The 20,046-nt window shown below is 43.3% G+C and overlaps 1 protein-coding gene across 3 annotated transcripts in view; it reads left to right on the top strand.

The window, feature by feature from the left end:
• Positions 1 to 20,046, top strand: part of AMBRA1 (autophagy and beclin 1 regulator 1) — a 137,888-nt gene that overhangs the window by 53,652 nt on the left and 64,190 nt on the right. For all 3 annotated transcript variants that reach the window (XM_032993410.2, XM_032993412.2, XM_032993411.2), the window contains one exon: positions 220 to 320. In XM_032993410.2, coding sequence (XP_032849301.2) covers positions 220 to 320 — 101 coding nt within the window. The remainder of the gene's footprint in view (positions 1 to 219; positions 321 to 20,046) is intronic.

Consider the following 20,046-nt stretch of genomic DNA (forward strand, 5'->3'; position numbering starts at 1 on the left):
TCTTCACAGCAACATTGATCAGAGGAGGATCTAATCTGTAACTTACCTTTTGTTTGAAGCAGTGAAGTGGTTGGCTAAGCAGAGGAGTCCAGCCTTCCCTCTACTATAGTCTGCGGGAGTGTAGTCATGTTTCCTCAAAGTAATTGCAGTTGCTGTCCGGGGCTGTAGTACACTGGGATGTGGCTTTCTCTGTGTAAGCTTACTCTCTTTGTTTTGCAGACGCTTCTTGCTGCCAGAGTACTTGCCTTATGCTGGAATTTTCCACGAACGGGGACAGCCTGGGTTGGCCACCCATTCATCTGTCAACAGAGTTTTGGCAGGTAACGGTATTTCCTTGTTTGCAGTAGTCATGTATATTAGTGGTATTTTTCTTGTTAATCTGAGCAGAGAACAACTGATGAGAAAAAGTCTGATTCTAGCTTTTGAGGTTCTATTTAAGTTGCCTGAAACGGGAGAAAGGACTATTGGGGTGATGTGGTAAGCTGTCATTCAAGTGCTTGGGCATTGCAGATTCCACACTTCAAGTATGTGTATGGGAGTCTCTGCATGAACTGGGGAGGGGTGCTGTTAACAATTCTCCCTTTGTTTAACTTCCTCCCCTACTCCTAGATGTCTTTTTCTTAACAACTTGACAGACTAATGATCAGCTTGCTGCAGGTCCTTCTAATTGAATTATAGGGTGCCTTGTTCGTGTTCCGGCTGGCAAGATGCACACAAGGCAACGCGGGATTCAATTAGGATCTTAATAAGTGCATATTAAAAAACTCAGCTGCCACCACATACAGCACACAGGCATTTGGGAGCCTTAAAGGGCAGGCGGAGGTGGGAAGGGAAGTGGGGGGAAGAGGAGGGAGGATTATGGCACTCTGGCATTTCATGAATGAGATGGTTATAGATGACACATATCTTGAGGGTGGGTCTTTTTTGGCTGGGTCTGAGTTCCTCTGTAATTAACCCCGGTGCAGGGGAGTCATCTTGGAGCTTGGGGGAGAGTGAGGAATGATGTATGGACAGGTGGGTTGGGATGTGGTTCTCTTCCTTCCTGGAGGTAATCACAGGACCACCACCAAAAGTACTGGAGGATTGGAGGATTTCTCAAGAGGCTGCATGACCCTTTTCCTTATCCTAAGGCATGGTCAACTATGTCTAAACCATTTTGAATGGGATTTATCTAACCTGTTCTTAAGAGTCTTCACTGGAGTTTCACCAACTGTGGAACTGTTGGTTTTGCAAGGCTGATTTAGTATGGCAATGGTCTTGTCTTTGATAACGGATGTCTGGCATCTCCCAGACTTTTATCTCCCTGGCCATTTTGGGTTGAGTTCATGGTTCATAGACCTTGCTGTTGCAGAAATAGTAAGAGCTCAGCTGAAGGCTACCCTCCAAAGCACCTCTGCGTATTTTCCTTAGGAAAGAGTAGAGCTAGGCTGTAGCTTTAGCTGACGCACATACTTCCCGGTGCTTGCTGCCTGTGTGGGCTTTGGCTGTTGGCACGTGGAAACAGCACACTGGCAGATAATTACTTGCTGCCAGGCAACACTGCAGAACTCTTGTGTCCCTGCTTTGCTGGAGACACCTGCCTTCAACCCTCCTCCAGCCCTCTTTGCAGTTTGCCTGTTCCTTAGTGGCTGGGAAACAGCCTGGTTTTTTTTCTCCTTGCACGTTTCAGGGAATTTGAGCCCCAAAATACACGTGCTTGCTGTTTATTGTGTGTACACCAAGGTTAACGAAAGAAGGCAGAAATTGTAATCATGGGACTTTCAAAAAACAAGATAAATCCTTTTTGTATGGTACTCTGCTGAGCCTACTTAAGGCAAGGTTTGTTGGCTCCTACAGTGTTGTGGAACCTCACACTGGGATGGATGGGGACTCCACAGTAAAGGCTTTTACTGACTTAAACATAAAATTCATTTTCTTAATGCAGCAGCTGCTTGTGATACGTTGTTTTAATTTTCTGTTTATTTTAGCCTGTACCAAGGCTTTCAGCTTTCAGAATGTTTTTTACATCTGTGCTCAGAACATGCTAATGTGTTGCAGAGACCGGGAGAGTTGAAGTTGTAAATATTGTGTGGAGTCACGAAAGATGAGAACTAGAAAATGAGGTTGCAATTGTGAAATAGGGAATTTCTTGTGTTTGTTATGTTGGTCAGCAGCACTGTCATTTTCAATATTATATTTCAGAGCCGTTGAAAGGCTGCAGTGCTGATAGTATGCTTTCCTTTTCAGTTAGCCTGTGCCAAAGGTTGTGGTAGCTGTTTCTTAATTCTCATGGTGAAAAATCTCTACTCGAGCTCAGAAGTACTTAAACACTGGTAGCCATGGGTGGTGTTGCCAGCCTTGGCTGAGGGAAAAATCAATCATCTGTCTTTCTATTAACACAGGCTAATCTAAGCTTGAGTGCCTTAAATTGCTTCATCCTACCATGTATCCAGACTGTCATTTCTGAATTATGTTTAAATGCATAAATGCCAAATGTGTTTCTTATGTAACCTTTACAGCATTTGAGAAGATGCCAAAAATCCCCCGTATTCCTAACCTGACAGCTTTCTGAAAACTGACAATAGACTTCTGTGGTCAAGTATGAGTGAGAGCTGTTGTCTGGGAAAATACACCCAGTTACACTTCTGCTCCAGTCCCCTGCCCCACTTACTGCTGTATGTGGAGAAGAAATCAAAGCAGCAGACAGATCTTATGAGTGTGTAAATTACTTTGGAGCGCTGACTGAATTTCTTAATGTCAAAGCTCTTGCTGTCAGGTTCTGTCCATGTTTACTTTCAGCGCTTTGTTTTCTATGAACAGCTTTCTGTTGTTTAAGTATCGCTCTCGTGCAACTTTTATAGACAATAGCTCCATGCTGGGGAGAGCTGCCTCGTGAATAAATTCTTAGAGCAGTCGGGTTTAATGAACCACTAAAAATAAGGGGTTATCCCAGCAGACGGGCTAGTAGGTTTGGCAGAATGACTCTGACATGTCAGGCAGGGCGCAGGTCGGGGTTAGAGAGTCCCTTGTACTAGTCAGGGACTGGTGGCCATCCGTGCGCCGAGGCACTTGCAGGCAAAGTATAAGCAAGGTGGCAACAGATGAGTAGAGTAGGTGGGAGTTCAGGGGGAGAACGAAGCGATACTAGTCAACATGACAGACAGAGGTATCTCCATGCCAGCAGCCTGATTTGCATGTAGCAGTGGAATGATGATGAGTCCCAGTAGCACCTTCCTGCCTGATTCCTTATCTACTGGTGCAGTTTACTATCAGCTGATACGATACGCTGCATCACTGTGCTTTCTGGCACCAAGTAAAACATCATGTGAAGATATATTACATCAACATTGTTACCTTTAGGTTTCAAACTTGTAATCACACCAAAAAGTGTTGGTAGTTTGACAAGTTATATTTTCCTGTAAAGTCTATGTTGATTGGCAGTAATTACACTGTCCTCCTTTAATACTTTATTAACTGAGTCTTATATCAGCTTTTTCATTATTTTGTCTGGAATCAATGTCAGGCTGACAAGACTGACATCTCTCATCCTATTTCAACCTTTTAAAATACTGGTATAACACTAGCATGTTTTTCAGTCTTCCACATTCCCCTTTTATTTCAAGACTCGTCAAAAAAACAGAGAGTTCATTCGGCAGCTCTTCTATGGCTCTTGGTAGTGTGGGCTGGAAGCTGCCCTCTGGACTCTCCTCTCCTTGGTGAACTGCCATAAATGATGGGGTTGTGGTCTCCAAGGAAACGTCCACACAGTGAAAGCTAGTTGAAGTGGTTGTTTGCTAAAATGGTGATGAAAGTGATAAATACATTTCAGCTTCTTGCTCGGTAGGACTGGCTGGTTGCACGTGGCGATACAAGTGGAACACTGCATCTTGGGGCCACTTCAGTCTTCAGGTCTCTTGGGTTCTCTGCCATTTGCAGGCCAACAGAGTGGGGTTTTTAATTAGGCTATTTTTTTATCCTCTCCCTCCCTGTCGTTCCCAAGAGATATACCAAAGAGCTGTTCTGTGGGATGAGGTTACGCCTTTTGTAATGGGAGTTAGTACTGCTGCAAAGTTCAGCAATGTTAACATGCTCAGCTCTGTATCCAAGGAACACACAGCTCAGTATTGTTTTTACCACCTCCTACTGCCTTTTTTTGTTTTTCTTTAAGCTGAATATTTCTGCCCACTATTTTGCTTTGTTTTTTTTGTTTGTTTTTTTTTTTTTTTAATATAAAGTTCCCTTTGTCCTAAGTCACATTGTGAGCTGGACACTGCTAAGTAATTGGAGGGCCAAGTCATGGATATTTTTTGGCATCTGGTAGTACACAGATGTACATTTTAATATCTTTTTAAAAATCAGTAAATACATTAAAAAAAAAAAAGGGAAAAAAAGAGATCCAGTTCATTGCCACTGAAATGCTTATGACCTCTTGTTCGCCTATGTGAACTTTTCCTTTAGTCTTTATAGTAATTGACTACTATGGGATGGACAGAAATGTGCTAGTGGTACGGTGAAACAAAGAAGGCTTTAGTTTCAGTTCAGTGGAAGCACGGAGGAAGAAGAAAATCGGTGTTTGCCAAGGAACTTTGCGGGAGGGTTTAAAAATTGACACAGATGCCAGACTGCTGATGTTCCTGTTACTCAGCAGGAGACCTGCAGATGAAAGTTTACTTGTTTGTGATAGAGATACCTAGCTTTGTGAGAAACACTTCTGTCTCATCTCACTTTGATTTAATAGGCTTCTATTCAGTTATGTACATCTCAACAAAAGAAATATTTTTGCCTTGCATGAATGCAGATCATGTTTGTCTGTTCCGGCTTCGCCACCAGACTTTATCTGTTTAAATGCAATCCAGCAGAGTTGCTCTGAATCCTCCACCTCCTGGGGAGATCCAGACTCAGCATGGGTTAAGGGTTGAGTGATACAACACTCTACATTTACAGTTTTTGAGTGATTTCATTGCTATTTCAGAGTAGTAGATTCAGACCAGAGACCGAACAATTATATGTATTCAAAGAACTAGCTTGATATTACAGATTTTTCCATAGCCTGTGCCATGACCTGTTACAAGAGTAATAACAGTGCAGCTTTGGGTAACTCTGCTGGGGTTGCCAGACAAAGCTGTCTGTGCTCTTGTTACACTGGGGTAGGGCTGAGGCTACAGGTAAAGCTAAGAATCAGTTGATAGCCTGCCTTTAATTGGGATCTAAGACTTCAAAGTGTAATGTTCAGCTGCTGTTTTCCCAAAATCACATAAGCCACCCCATCCTTCAGAGCTTGGCTCCCTGGGAGAATTCTAGGTCACGTATCTTCAAGTGAATTTCTAAACTTCAGTCAGAAACTGCTAACACACAGTTGTTAGAGCATTTGAAGTTTCATCAGGAAGAAAATTAGCTAAGATGGTGGATAAACGTCCTCCTTCTGTGACAGGAAGATGGATTTGAACATGTGATAGATAGTTCTCCTTGTAAGAATTAGGGTGACGGCCTCTAACCAGTCAAATTTTTGAACCCGACCCACTAGCTGAGGTGCCTCCTGGTGCATGTTCCCAATCTGTTGCTCACTCTAGCTACGCTAAGGGCTAATGTTCAAATACAAAGTGAAAGGCTCTAATCTAAATCCAGCTAAAATGGATGTTGGTGAGCTTGTGATACATACAGTTGGTTAGAGTATTGGTTGCTGCTGCAACTAGAATTAGCCCAGTAACCTTTCACTTCTGCTGTAATGATGATAGTGATCATGATAAGAGGCTGCTTTGGTTGCCTTGGAAACCATACTGCTGGCAGATTTTCCAGTTCCTCTGGCATTGCAGGTGTGATTGCCTCCCATGGCTCAAGTCGTCTTGACTTAATCCTGTTCTGTCATGTACGGTGTCAGCGAGCTGTGAATTCTGTTCTGAGATGCCCCTGTCCTTCAAGTGTGCTTGCAGTGATGCACAACTGTCCAGGGTAGGACTAAGATGATTTGAGAGCTCCAGAGGTCCAGCAAAAGTTGATGGGAAAACACATCCCATTTGTCTCTGATGTATCCTTGTTTTTCTCACTGTTAGTAGGTATGCATTCTCTGGTAAGGCTTTCTGTACAGTTGCCTGAGACTTGAGTGTTGTTTTGAGTCTGTACCTTCAGCTGTCCATCATTGGCTTTTTGCTATTAGCTTACTTCTGCCTTTTCATCTAAGACAACTACAGGTATTTGGATTAGTATCCTGATCTAATCCTGCTTTTCACAACAGACAGATCTGTAGGGTAATACAATCAATGAACAGAGCTGTATGGCTTTCTATGCAGTGTGTTTCTGTTAGAAGTCTTTTGGGTACTGCTTAATATGGAAGGATGTGAACCTTTGAGTAACCTCATTCTCTGTGGTCTTTCTGTGATCTACGTCAGTGGACACTAGACATAAGAGGCTTAAAATATGTCTCACGTTATTTTGTGACTTAAGAGCTACAGATATCTGTCACCTTCATCACAGACTTGAGAACTGCTTATAATTTCTGTGAAAGTGCAGCTTTTCATGCAGAAATGTAAGGAAGAAAAGAGGCTGTAGTGCTGAATTGCAAATGCATGAACTCATTACAGTAGGGAGTGGAAAGCGTGCCTTAGATGAACTGGTGAAGAGAGGGGCCCTCAGTTGTTGATTTCTTCAACATGGTACTTAAGCTTCTGAAGACAGTAGGATTTTGGAAGTGTGGAGAAGACTAATTGTGTGACATCCTCTTATCTAAGTGTTCACTTATAAGCCTGCTTCATGTGTTCTGACAACGCACTTGCAGCCCATGAGCTTTCAGAAAGGTTAGCTGCTGGACCTTGGCTCTCATCTGCCTTTGCCTCTCTCCAACAGCTTTCCTAGAGCAATTTTCTGCTATGAAAGTTTTTAATGTTGCTGCTTGATCATAGTGTAGTATCCCATAAATGAAATCTCCTGATAGTTTGGTGTCATAGATGGATTGGATGAAGGCAGAATAAAGTCAGTGAGTTAACTGTATCTTAGTATTAGATCCATTGTTGATTTCTACTTCATAGATTCTATAGCTGTGGCTCTAAGGTTATACTGCATCATGACTGTGGTCAGAAGGTGAACTTCTTAGCAAACATTCTTCAAATGAAATCCCTCTCCCAGGAGGTAGAAATCAGTTTTTGTTAATGCTTAAAAGAAAACAAGCCTAGAAACCAACTGGTAATACATAAGTTTTTGTGGCTGCACAGGAGTTGGATAACTGATCTGCAGATGCTACGTTGCCCCTAGCAGGTCCATCTTTATAATACATCAGTCATTTTTCACTTCACTGCAAGACACCAGTGAGTTTGTTTTTTCCGGCTCTGTGCTTTAATTGGCAATCCAGCTGCCCCTTTTCTTGTGCTGTAATCTGTAGCATCCTGTGGCATTGTACCTTGGCACAATGAAGGCTGATAGGTAGTTGATGCCATTAGCATTTAAATGACCCACAGGCCATCTCTTCTGAAATACTATCTCTCTGCAAAGACCGCACAAAAAGTCTCAAGCTGGTGACATTGGTTTTGATGTAGATAGATGCTTCTCTGAGCTAAAGGGGCCTTAGCTCTCCTGTCTAGCTTGATGTCTTCTGAAAGTGGATGGTAGGTAGAGAGAAAGCTGTTAACATATGCATTTATGTCACAGAAAAGGTTGTGTGTGCTGTCTCCACTTAGCCTTTCCCTCACATCCAAAGTATCACATTCTCCAGTGAGAATCTGCGTGTTTACTCATCCTTGTTTTGGTGTCCATTCCTGCTGTACACTGGCGCGTAGAAAAAGCATAGGCAGCTAGAAAACGTCGGGATACTTTGTGTGCTGGAATGGGAGAACGTTAATCTGGCTGTTTATAATGCTTGTCTTGCTCTATGGCTCTGTTCACCTGCTTCTTCCATTTAGCAGCAAAGGTGCTCTGTGGGCACAAATGTTTATCTTGTCATCTGTGATCAGATCCAGTTTGAATTCTTTGGCTGGGACATTAAGAGTGCAGAGCACTAGAGATTGAAAGGCAGAGAGAATGAACTTGCATCAGAACCCTTGTAAAATGCTACCCCCCCCCCCCATTTGATTCCAGAGACTAGAGTACTCTCAAGGCTTGAGTGAGTCCAAAGCCAGTTTAATTTCTAAAATAAATTTGTAATTATTTTATATATCAATGTCTTTATATGAAAAGACCTGCCTCTTCACACCTGAGAGCTACAGATGGGCCCAAAGTCTCTTAAATATTGCACAATGAAGGTGAACTAAAGAGTCAAAATAGCACAATTAGCACTCCAAAGCCTGCTCTTGCTCAGTCCTTTTAGTTCTTGTCTTTCCTTTTTGCTTTTGCAGCTCAAGCCCTAGTTCATCTCAGTCTGCTAAATCTGGAAGTGTTCTAATTGAGAGGGATGTGAGTCAACTGCAAATAAGAATTCACAACTATGTGCACTATTGGGGGTATTTACACTGTAAATTTGGGGCTATCTGACTTGGGAGGCTAAGCTTCCCGCATAGTTAGCAGTGAAAAAGAATCTTCTGCCCTGATTCATCACCTGAAGTGAGCTGAACTTAGGTGCTCTGAATCTTCTGTGGAGCTGCCAGTCTGTTTATCACTGGTCATATAGGGAGCTTTGAAAGAGTACCTTTATGCTGTGGATACCTTAGATACCTAAAATTAGGCAGGCTGCATCCTGCCCTGATGGCTGAGTGCAGAAAGAATGATATCTAGAAGATAAGCTTGAGCAGAAGGGATGAAGTTAAAGCAGCAAAGGTGGTATGAGAAACTAAGAAAGCAGGAACTCTGAGGGAAAGAAAAGTAATAGCTGTTGGGTTTGTATGGAGGGTGTTGTTTCATGTGTACTTTGCTTCCAGAAGTAAACACTGCTTGTCAGAGTGGCAGTGCCAAGCTGGCATATAGCTTTACTATTGATCAGTGCTGCTCACCTGCTGTCTTTATTTTCTACATTTATCCGCTGAAAAGGTGGAGTTGCTCTCTACCACCACCCAATTCCAGTACCCTACCACTGTCTGCAGCAGGTAATCAAGTTTCCTTAGGAGGGACTGTACCCTTTCTCTGTTTCTGCAGCTTTTTTTTTTTTTTTTTTTTTAGATTTAACTTGTTCTGGACTGCAAGTATTAATGGCTATTTTGAGGCAAGTCAAGGAGTGCATGCTTAACTCATTGCTCCAGATAAATGAGCCTTGTGTGATAGGGATGTTTTTTTCTTGTTTCCACCTGCTCAATTTGAAGCTGGTACTGCATTTTGTGTGCAGCACTATTGCAAATTTAATTCTGCTAGCCAGGAGTATGGAACTTGGCTTTACAGTGTGAATGAGTGTATCTGCTGCAGGAGCCATTTCTCAGACCACATCAGTGTCAGATACTCAATAAAGACTCATGTGACTTCCTCCTACCTTATGCTTCTCAACATTTTTGCGACCTATGTAGCACACTGCTGTGATCTGTTTATTAATTTCTTCCCCTTCGTACTCTGTGTCCCTTCTTGCTGTGTGTTGTGCACTGATGTGACAGACTGCGGACCTGTCAACAACCTGTGTTTAACGGAGTAGGCAAGAAACTCTGCTACTTAATCAGAAGCTGTGCTGGGTGTGACACAAGGAAACTCCTCATAGGTACACTCCTTGTTGCTACCTGGCGCTGTGTCTTTTCCAGTTTTCATACTCAAAACATGGCTACAGGACTCAACAGGTAGGGTTTTGGTATTATGAGAAATGAAATTTAACATCTTGATTTCCTATATGTAGGAAGATAGTGCAGCAGAGCTTTTTTGCAACTGTTCTGCAGCTCCTGGCTGCATTTAAAATACTGCTTCTTTCTTGTGCCTCACAAGCTGGAATGTCAGCTAAGCGAATGCATGAGTACTGTAATCAAGTTTTATCTGTAAGTGAATTAGCCTTATGTCTTGTAACTGAATGTTTTCTGGATCTTTTATTGTGCCTTGCTCTGGTTTCATGCCTCAAAATGGGTAAAAGGGGCCCACTTTGAGCATACACAGATAAATAAGGAAGTACCTACAGGACAGCATTGTGGGAAAAGCTCTTCAGTAAAGCAGACTTCGGCCTGTTCAGGGATCTTCTTGGGGCCAATATATACTGTTTAACATACTTCATTCATTGCTTGAGCTCACCCTCAGCAAAACTGGGAGGAATAGGTGAGAGCCAGAAAGTTGTGCTGCTATTCAGAGGGACTTCATAGGCTGGACAGTGGGCCAACAAATCTCATGAAGTTCAGTGAAGAGAAATGCCAAGTCCTGTACCTGGGGAGGAACGACCTCATCCACCAGTACAGGCTGTGGACCTACTGGCTGGAAAGCAACTTTGCAGGAAAGAACTTTGGAGTACTGGTGGGCAGCAAGTTGAATGTGAGCCAGCAAATGTGCCCTTGCAGAAAACAAGACCAAAAGTATACTGGGTTGAATTAGGAGGAGCGTTGCCAGCCGGTTGAAGGAGGTGATGCTTCTCTTCAGCCCTGATGAGGCTGCATTTGGAGGAGAGCTTTGTCTAGTTCCGGGCCCCCAGTGCAAGAAAGGCATGGACATACTGGAGTGAGTGCAGCAAAGGACCACAAAGATGGGCAAGGGATTGGAGACTCTGACTTGAGGAGAGAGGCTGAGAAAGCTGGGACCATTCAGCCTGGAGAAGAGAGGGATCCAAGGTAGATCTTGTCAATATGTATAAATGAGGGAATGAAGACAAGAGTGCCAGGCTCTTCTCAGTGGTGCTCAATGAAAGGATGAAAGGCAATGGACACAAATTGAAATTCCATTTGAATTTAGGAAAACTTATTTTTATTTTTATTGTGAGAGCGGTCAAATGCTGGAAGACGTTGCCTGAGGTTGTGGAGTCTCCATCTTTGGAGCTATTCAAGTTTGGAGGTAGTCCCCCGCAATTCACTCTGATTAGAGCCTCTCCAGAAGTCCTTTCCACCCTCAATCTTCACTGATTCTCTGAATTGTGTGAGTGCACAGGAGCAGTGACATGATGTTTGGGTTCAGCGTAGATGAGAATGGAGTTTGTTTTAGCTGAAGCTGTGTTAAACACTATTTCAGCAGTAGGTACAGCTGCTTCTTGTTGCATGTATTGTCATTGTCTGCTAAGCCTGTTGTAAAACTTTGTGATCACTGTTCTTGCAGAGGACTTCTGGCTCTTTCAAGGTTTGTCTGAGAGCAGGTGTTACTAGAGAATGCTTTGTTAGTAGCTTTCTATGAGGATACTTATTTTGTTCCAGTAGTCTCTCATTTTCTGTTCCTTTTGGTAAACTGAACCAAAAGCTGAAAACCCCTCAGTCACCTACTTATGTACCATAAGTGTCTGTAGAAAGAGTTGGTATGGATTAGCAGCTGTAGGTTCTGAGCATAATTTACAACTTTATTTGCAAGTGAGGTTAGAATGAGCGCAACTTTTCTGGTCAGAGTGAGTGCAGACCGCTTTGTTTTACAGGATATACGTGATGAGGTCTGAAGTGTCAGGGGATTTTTGGCTAGTGTCTGGAAATGTGACTGCACCGAGATTAGCAGTAGTTGGAAAGATCTGCATTTACTCAAGTGTGCCAGACACTGTTTGTGACGGGCTGCGTTTCAGGAGTTGTGGAGATGTTTGCAGTGCATTGTCCTTGGTTATGCTGCCGGGTGAGAGAAGCTTGTTAAAGAAATGTGTGTAACTTTGTCCTCTACATGAGAAAGTCCTATCAAAGGGTTAAGGGGTCCCAAATACAGAGCCTTGAAGTGCTAATTACACTTTTACCCTCATGTTTACCCAAAGGGGTGATGGTGCAATTACAGGGTTATTGTTACCAGCCTTGATACATAGGCTTTCATTTGCATTTGTAGAAGACAGTTCAAATGGGAACAGAGTAGTACTCAAAGCCTGGAGTTAGGCTGAAACAATAGGGTATATTTTGGACAGTTAAAGGAAGCAGTTTTATGGAATGACTCTGGGCCAGCGGCAAGATGTACTTCAAACAAGCCAGCTGTTAAGCACTCTTAAGAACCTAGAGTTCAGTGTTAAGAGTCTGTTGCTGTTGGCCTTTCAGAGAACCAGGTGTTTGGGATCTGGGGTCAATCCACTTCTGTCTGTAGATAGTAAAATACGGAATGTGACTCAATCTGTTTACTCAGAGGGCAGGTCTTTCCTGCAGTCACTTCATTCCCAGTGATGATCCAAGTAATGATATGTTGTGGGTAAGTGAATATTATGACAGCCCAGAGTGAGATTAGATACCTTGGGACATGTAATGTGTATCCCATTTACAGTTTGTGAAGGCTTGTTTTGGGCAAAGTAATGACTCTGAAAATGTCTTTGAGGAATTGCATGTGAACCAAGGGAACATGAATTCCTGTCATGATGACAGAGCTCTAAGACTTCATATAGACAATATCAGGGAGTATGAAACTGCTGTTATCTTTTTATATGGTCTTATTAACGCTGTTCCAGATGGTGTGCAAATCCATGTGTGACTCTTGAGTCTGTGCTTCAGAAGGGCTCAAAGTAGCTGAAGGAAGAATCAGCTGAGAAAAACTTCAGCTATAGAATGACATAAGCTTATTGTATTTAGCTAATCAAAGTAATAGTAGGTAGTCGTTTTTACTTGATTAAGATATATCTATGTGGGGGAAAGATTTCTGATAGAGCAGCCTTTAATTCAATAGACAAAAGGCATAGAAAGATGCAGAAGCTGATATCAGAGCAATTTAGACTGGAAACGAATAGCAGATATTTGAGTGCTGGGGGTTTTTTTTCTTTCTTTAAATCCTGCTGCATAAGGTTCGCTGCTTACCTTATGGTAGCTGATTGCTGAAATAGATGAGTTTTTTTCCAGTATGTGGAGTGTTTAAACTAGCAGAATTGTTGCCTGGGTTCAAGGGGAAGCTTATGAGCATAGTACTGGTGCCACAGTGTCAGAAATAGGTACAAGAATCTTGATGGGATGTCTTCAGTGGTCCCAGTGCCGGAGAGGTCCCGCTAGCCATTTGTATTGTGTCACAGGCTGTAATCCTGTTCCTGTGCCACATGATGGAAGCGAGCACTGCATCTGAGAAAGCTTGTGTATGGTATTTGCTGATTCGGACTGTCTCGATAAGCCTTGCTTTGTATTGATGGCTAGGAAGCTAAAGCTGTCTTTGGGATTCAGAAAGGCACTATAGAGAGATGATGATGTTCTTAAAAGTGAAGGGTGCAGGCTGATTGCTTTTGTGTGCATTGTTCAAGCGATGAATTTCTAGATATCATTATATCAGAAGGGGTAAGGCTTTGCAGAAGTGCTCATCCTTATGTGGGCGGTGAGGGCCCCTTGGGGACCTGTCTCTTTGTGGGTGGTAAAGCTCACTTAGCCATAAAAGTATTTTCCCACAGATTGCTGCCTCTTTTTTAAAGGGGTGGGGGGGAAATAAGAAGAAAGTTACCCACACTACAGAGCGCAGCAGGGAGGCAGGGACCTGTGTGATCTGCCATGCAGAGGGGTGGGAATTCTCAGTGGCCTGCTGCGTTTGGCTGTCATCTTAGAAGAGGATAGTCATGACTTTTTCTTGCATGTTTTAAAAGGGAGGTGAGGGGAAACAACTGCCACAAAACAAACCCTGAGCCAGATTTGCTATACCAAATACTGAATATCTTCGTAGACATTTTTATAGCCACCCAGGTATAACGACAGGTGAAGCTCTTGCTCTATGGCAACATAGTTGTGTATTGTAGAAGGGATCTAATAAAAGATGCTGTGTACTGATCTCCAGCTCCCTTTCCCACACACATAGGGTTGTACCATTGGATCCTTCCGCTTGCTACTCTGAAGGGGTTTTTTATATATAATTGAGCATTAATGTATCTATCTGTTATCACTTAATGTACACAGATTGAAGATTGTTGCTAGCTATTAGATTCTGCAGTGATAGTTTTCCTTCCACATAGTATCATTACCTCAGCTTGCTCTGTTGGTTTTATGCTTCTGGCCTGCTGGCTTTCCTTGATTACGGGGAAAGATGTATTGTAAGGTTAGTCACAACTTGCCTGCCTCTTTGGAGTTACTTTGGATTTGGGGGTTTGTTTGTCCCAGGTGAGTTTACCTTAATGTGAGCGAGACTGAGAAGTCGCCCTCTCTGTGTGGAGACTGCAGGAGTTTCAGAATGTGCCCTTGGCAAGGGCAGAGCCTAGGGAAATAAATGTAGGCTATATCCTTCTCCCAAAACATAAAAGCTGCATTTGTTAGTGATTTTAGGGTGTTTAACATGTGGAAGGTTATAAGTGTCCTGCATGAGACAGAGGAATTCTTAAAGAAAACCAGAGGATCCAAAAGGTATTTGTGCAATAGCAAGGACAGGCTCTAATCAGGATGAGAGCACTATATAAGCTCATACCAGCTTTTTAACTCATTGCTTCAGAGCTCAGTCATTTAAATGCAGACAGCAGGAGACTTTGTACACTAACAAATATAAATGAGCACCAAGGTTGGTGTGCTTCATTTATGTTTCCCCCTCATGCCCTGTGTTTTTTAAAATTAGTATACCACCACCGCTGGAGTGTGGCAGGAGAGGGAATGGTCTCCAGTATCTGTAGGAGCTCAGAGAGTTGGTTTTGAACTAAGCAGGAGCTGCAAGTCAATGCTACTAAAAGAAGCCGTATTTTGCTTTCTTGAGCAGTGGGTTGACACACTCTCCTGCTGAGCTGGGTGTGGGCTGTAATCCAGCAGCCCTGGCACGCAGGAGTTACGTTCCTGAGAGTTCAAAATCAGCGGGAGCTGTGAGCCAGCCTCCAGGAACGCAATTGCTCTGTGCTCTCGCATCCCGCTGAGCCTGGCTCTGGTAGCACGGCTTCTGAGTCCAGCTCTTGCTGATCTGGGAACTGGGTTCACATCTCCTTCCCTTGCTTCAAGTGCTGCATGAAACTATGTACAGTTTCAGATGTCTCAAACCACTTCAACCCACCTGTTTTTGTAGCAGTGGGTGGGAAGGAGTATGTAGGTGTGGCTTATGGCCCATTAGACAACTTCAGAGCTGGCAGCAAGCACAAGAGATCAGGGTGGAAGAAGTTGTGGTGATGTTCGTAATTGCTCATTTATCTCCTTCAGCATCTTCGGGGGTGGTAAGAGTGGTAGGGATGGAAGTCATTCACAGAAGGCAAAGGAGGAGTAATCCAAGAACCAGAAATGTTACCACCTGTGTGAAGTAAGTGGTAATGAAGACAGAGTACTGGTCCTGAGCTTTGAGCAAGAGGGGGATCACTAGTACAGCTTTGGTTGTATGTGAGAGAGAGGCTGGAGAAGGTAAGCTGGGTAGGCTGGAGAGGATCCAAACCAGACTTGCCAGAAAAAGAAAAGTGACTGCTGAGAGTTCACATGATGCAGTTTGAGAGCTAGAGATGGGAAGAACACGGAGGTGAATGCATTTCCCCTTCTCACCCTAGACATCCAAACTGTGATCCAGAGTCTCTCAGGAATTTAGGGATGCAAGAAGTGAACATGTATTTGTATTGTGAGAGGAAAGAAAAGAGCACACAAATGTGTATTGACAAATGGCAGGGAATGGAAATTGGCACAAAATGGGGAGCTGAAGCTAAAATCGGAGGCAGGTGGAGTGCTTAGAAGGGTTAGGAAGATGCTTCTGTATGTGATGGGAGGAATTGCAGGAGGGGAAGGGAAAGATGGAGGAAGTATTGTCACTGTAATTTTTTTACAAGCAACTGAGGTTCTGCACAGAGAAATGTAGGCTGGAGGAGGGGAGGGTTTGAGGAATGAGTCAAAGGTGGTGACGAGGCAGCTGGGATTGCAGGCGTGGGTTTCAGTTAAGCTGGAGAAGCACTTTGTCTTCTTTCAAACAATTGTTCATATTAGCATTCCTGGTGTGGTCATGCATGCACCCATACATGTGATGTCTCCTGGTGTGCTGCACACACAAGTTGTTTGAAGATCTGTCGTATGGTTCATGACAGACCAACCCCGTCAGATCTCTGTCTTCCCTGAGGTGCCATAGTAGAAGAGAAAAGTTGTGTAGTGGAGGGAATAGGTCTGGTGACAGTTTTCATTAGAATTTTCTCACAATTGATGGTGGAATAGGAGCTGGTATCAGGGATGGAACAGGCTCCAAATCCGGTGGGAAGTGTGGCTGGGGGAAGGAGGCAAACTCACACACAGATACACACCACAATACCCCCATTATGAGGACACTGAAAAGCATGCAGGAAATCCCAAACTACCTTGACAGAGCGGAAAGGAAAGAAGACACAGGAAAAAGGGGGCTGAGGGCAGACAGATAACTGCTTGAAGACTGGAAATCACAGCAAGATGGTATGAGAGAGAAGGGCTGATGGTAAACGCTGGAAGACAGTAAGTTGTGATAGTGTTGTCCGAGTCTGGGTTCTTTTACCCAGTGTCCAATGAGACAGAAAACGCACAGAGTTGAGATGCTAGTTTAATTCATGTCTGCTCAGAGATGGGTGCTAGGTGGTAATTCCACAAAGCTAGCACATCACACACAGGCAAGTGGCATATTTATACACTTCAGACTACATAAATACACCTTTAATGTAGTGACCAGTGGTTAGTTGCTTATCACTTTGTTCCTCACTGGTTAACAACATGTCTCATCTTGATTTAAAGTTACAATGTCTTTTTATTATTCTGTGCAAACTCAAAAGGTGGGGGTGGGGGGGGTGGTGGGGGTGGTCTTGTCTTATCTGAGTAGGGAGCTTTCTCTCATCAAGAGGTGTGTTTTTCACATTATAATGAGCTAAATTCGTCTAATGGACACAACTTTGTTGGTCTTTATAGTACCTCTGAGCCCAGGACCAAAGGGAGGTTTTCTTGTTCCTCAGTTCAGGGTTCCCTCTGTTCTTTGATCTTCTTTGTTTTGCAAGGCTCTACTATCTTTCAACATATTCTCACCTCACAAGACCTTGTCCTGTGAAATGTTTCCTTTGTTTTAATCTTTAACCTTTTATCAGTGGGGAGGGAGTCAGTAACAGAAAGTTTAGAGAAAGAGCTTATAGGCCACATGAAAGGAACAGATTTGCAAAGGTTTTGAAAGGTGAGGTGAGAAAGCCTGTTGCTAAGGTTTTGGTTGGGTTTTCTATGTGGAAAGCACAGAAGGGGAGGGTGTGAGGGGAGTGTGTTTCTGTCTCTTCCTTGCCCAGCCTGTCTTCTGAAGTTCCACAGAAGACCCCCGTTCACTAGGTACGTGCATGTCTGTTGACACAGGCAGCAGTGAAAACTGAAGTCAAAGCCCTGTGATAACTTCTGTGCTTGCAAAGAAACTAGCTGTATGTAACTGGATGTCAGTCTTCCTGCCCTTGTGGTTTTACTGAGCTACTGCCTAACTTTTGCTGACTTGTTGAGGCCTAATAAAATTGTCCTTTGGGACTGTAATTTTACACTGAGTCCTGGGACTGAGAGGCTGACCTGGAGTGCTCATCACCACTGCTGATTCTATGATCTGTTAGGAGCTGGACCTCTGGCTCTGCTGCTGTGAGGATGAGATCTTGGTGCTTCTCACCACTGTTTCTTTTTAGTTTCTGACCCCTATCTCCAGTAAGGTATGGCCTGCTTCAAATTTTGATTGTGTCTAATCTAAAATGTTACCACAAACCAGTAAACTGTGATTGCCCTATTTTCATCATCTGAATTTCCCTCCACTCTTGCTTATAAATGCTGTGTGGAGTAGCTGTGGTGGTTATATTGTGTAGCAGCTTCTTGGACAAGTCTGCTTAGTATCCTCTGGAAGTATTATGAGCTAATTCAAACTGGATTAAGGTCAAGCCTGCCCTAAAAAGAAATAAACCGCATCTGAAGTATCCATCCATTGTGCAGCACAGGGGCTGCATGTTGAGTAGCCAGGATATACTTCTGCTTCCTTGAGCTGAGATCTTAGTTTTTTCATATGTGGCTTTGAGTTTGACTTCTAATACTCCTTAAAATAATGGGATAAAGTGTCAGTCCCTTTTAATCTTGTAGTCGCTTTTGTAATTGCAGTGGATTGGACCTGGCTGGGTTGAACTCGGCTGTGGCACTGACTCACAGAAATCACAGCAAGGTTATGAGCTTGGCTGAACTCCTTGGTGGAGGAGTCCTGCTGCCCTCCGGGAGCTGGGACTCCGGTTTGAGTGTCACACTGTCCCTTTCACATTTTTATGCAGGGGTCCATCAGGGTGTGGACCAGAGTGATTCGTCAGTCCCACTCCGCATACTCTGGGGTCTGGGTCACCCTTCGAGCCTGAATCTCTGCGTTGGCTTTATGCAGAGATCCCTGTGGATTCATTGAGGTGCTGGAACCTGCTTTGTGCGTTAAAGCGAGTAGCAGTAAGGAACAAGTCTTGTTTCCATTGCTGTCATCTAGATCATGCCAAACCACCCTCAAAACTTCCTTCATCAGAAAGTATTCAAAACATTGAGAGCGCCAAGTACTTTATTTGCTGTAGGTTTCTTTTACTTTGTTCTTTTCCAGCTGGAACAATGTGGTCTCCCCATTGTATTCTTCCAGCCTGGGCTTCCTCCTTTCCATCTCACCATGCTTTAAATTTAAACTGCCTTCCCGTTCATTAAACTACTGTTAGATTTTGTGTTTTTCCAGCTTGCTCATTCTGTGCTTTTTATGGTTGCTGCCCTGTTCACCACTTTACCCAGAAAACAGTGAGTCTGGCTGCTTACTTCCCAGTTCCTGTCCTACCTTCTCTTCTTTTGCTCATCAGACTGGGGATACCTCAGAAATTGTTCCCTTTCATGATGTCTTTCCAGTTTTGTGTTCCTTACATAAGGTTACTGCCTCTTTTCTTTGCAGACACAGCGACTGTGCAGGACCCACCAGAACCTCTGAGAAGAGGCTCTTAATGAGTACGGCACACCCTTAAAATGCATTTTATAAACGCCACCTGCCAGCTCTTCATTTGCCCTAGGACACTTTGTTAGTTTATTATATGGAGTTTATTTAAGTTGTCAGGACCTGCATCTTATTAATGAGGTGCATTTTCCTCTGAGAGTGTGTGACTTCATCTTAACTTTCTTAGATGAGGGGAATTAAGAACAGACGGGTATTTCCTCGACAGATCTATGCCGCTCACAGGATATTATGACTGTGAAATGTAATCAACCATTGAGTGTGTTTAGCTTAGGGCTCTGTATAGTGGTGGTAGCTCAGTCTGTGTTGCTAAGCTGACACAGCATTTCCATTGCAAGTTTGGATGCACAGGGCTTGTGCTGTATGTAATACAGCAGTCCTGGTATGTGTTTAAGGATAGTCAGAATTTTTGTAAGGCTTAGATTCACTGGCAAGTACAAGGCTTTGAATGTGTTTCTGTGCTTGGAGCTTTTATTAATACTGCATACTGCTATTTCCACAATGAAAAGTGCCTCCAGTGTGGAAGCTTGGTGTTGTACTGATACACAGTTAAATCTCAGGCATTCAAACTCTTCTAAGGAACATACTGCTCCTTGGATTAGTGAAAGTTTATATTATTGCAATGTGGTGGTTGATAAGGCATGCATGTGCTCTATGAAGATACTGCTGAGGTTTTTTTCCACTGCAGATGAATGTTTTGGCATAAGACACACATTTAAAGTTGGGCTAAGCACACATTCTTGCAGTAAGAGCTGCAGAGGCGGTATCAGGCATTTGGCTTGCTGATTTGTTTGGATTAGTAGGATTTCATGTAGTTAAAATGCACACTCACAACGAAAAAGGCTCTTCTGTGTAAAAGCAGCTTCACTTGTTATTTTTGCCTCTATTTTGCATCTATCTGTTGGCATGGTTGTATTGGTTAGATGGGAGTGCTGTTGCAACACTATTTGAGCCTCTGCTCAGGAGAGGAATTATTCAGTGTGAACTGAAACTGTGGCCACTTTAATTTATGAGCTATGGAGTTGATGAGAAAGTGCAGCCTGGGTGGAACATGGGCTAAAGTTGGCAAGTGTCTTGGCAAACAGTCCCTCCAATAAAATCTCAAGAAGTTGCAGGGACTTAGAATTATCTAAAACTATATACAGCCATTTTGGCAAGGCTGGATTAGTCTGATAGTGCATTAGTGTCTGCATTAGATGAGTGAATGCAGTAGACCTAGTAGACAGTGTGGATGGTGTGACAACTGTGGAGGACACAAGCATT

This window comes from Tyto alba, unplaced genomic scaffold, assembly GCF_018691265.1.
Source record: "Tyto alba isolate M040663 unplaced genomic scaffold, T.alba_DEE_v4.0 Super-Scaffold_18, whole genome shotgun sequence".
NCBI classification, from domain to species: domain Eukaryota; kingdom Metazoa; phylum Chordata; class Aves; order Strigiformes; family Tytonidae; genus Tyto; species Tyto alba.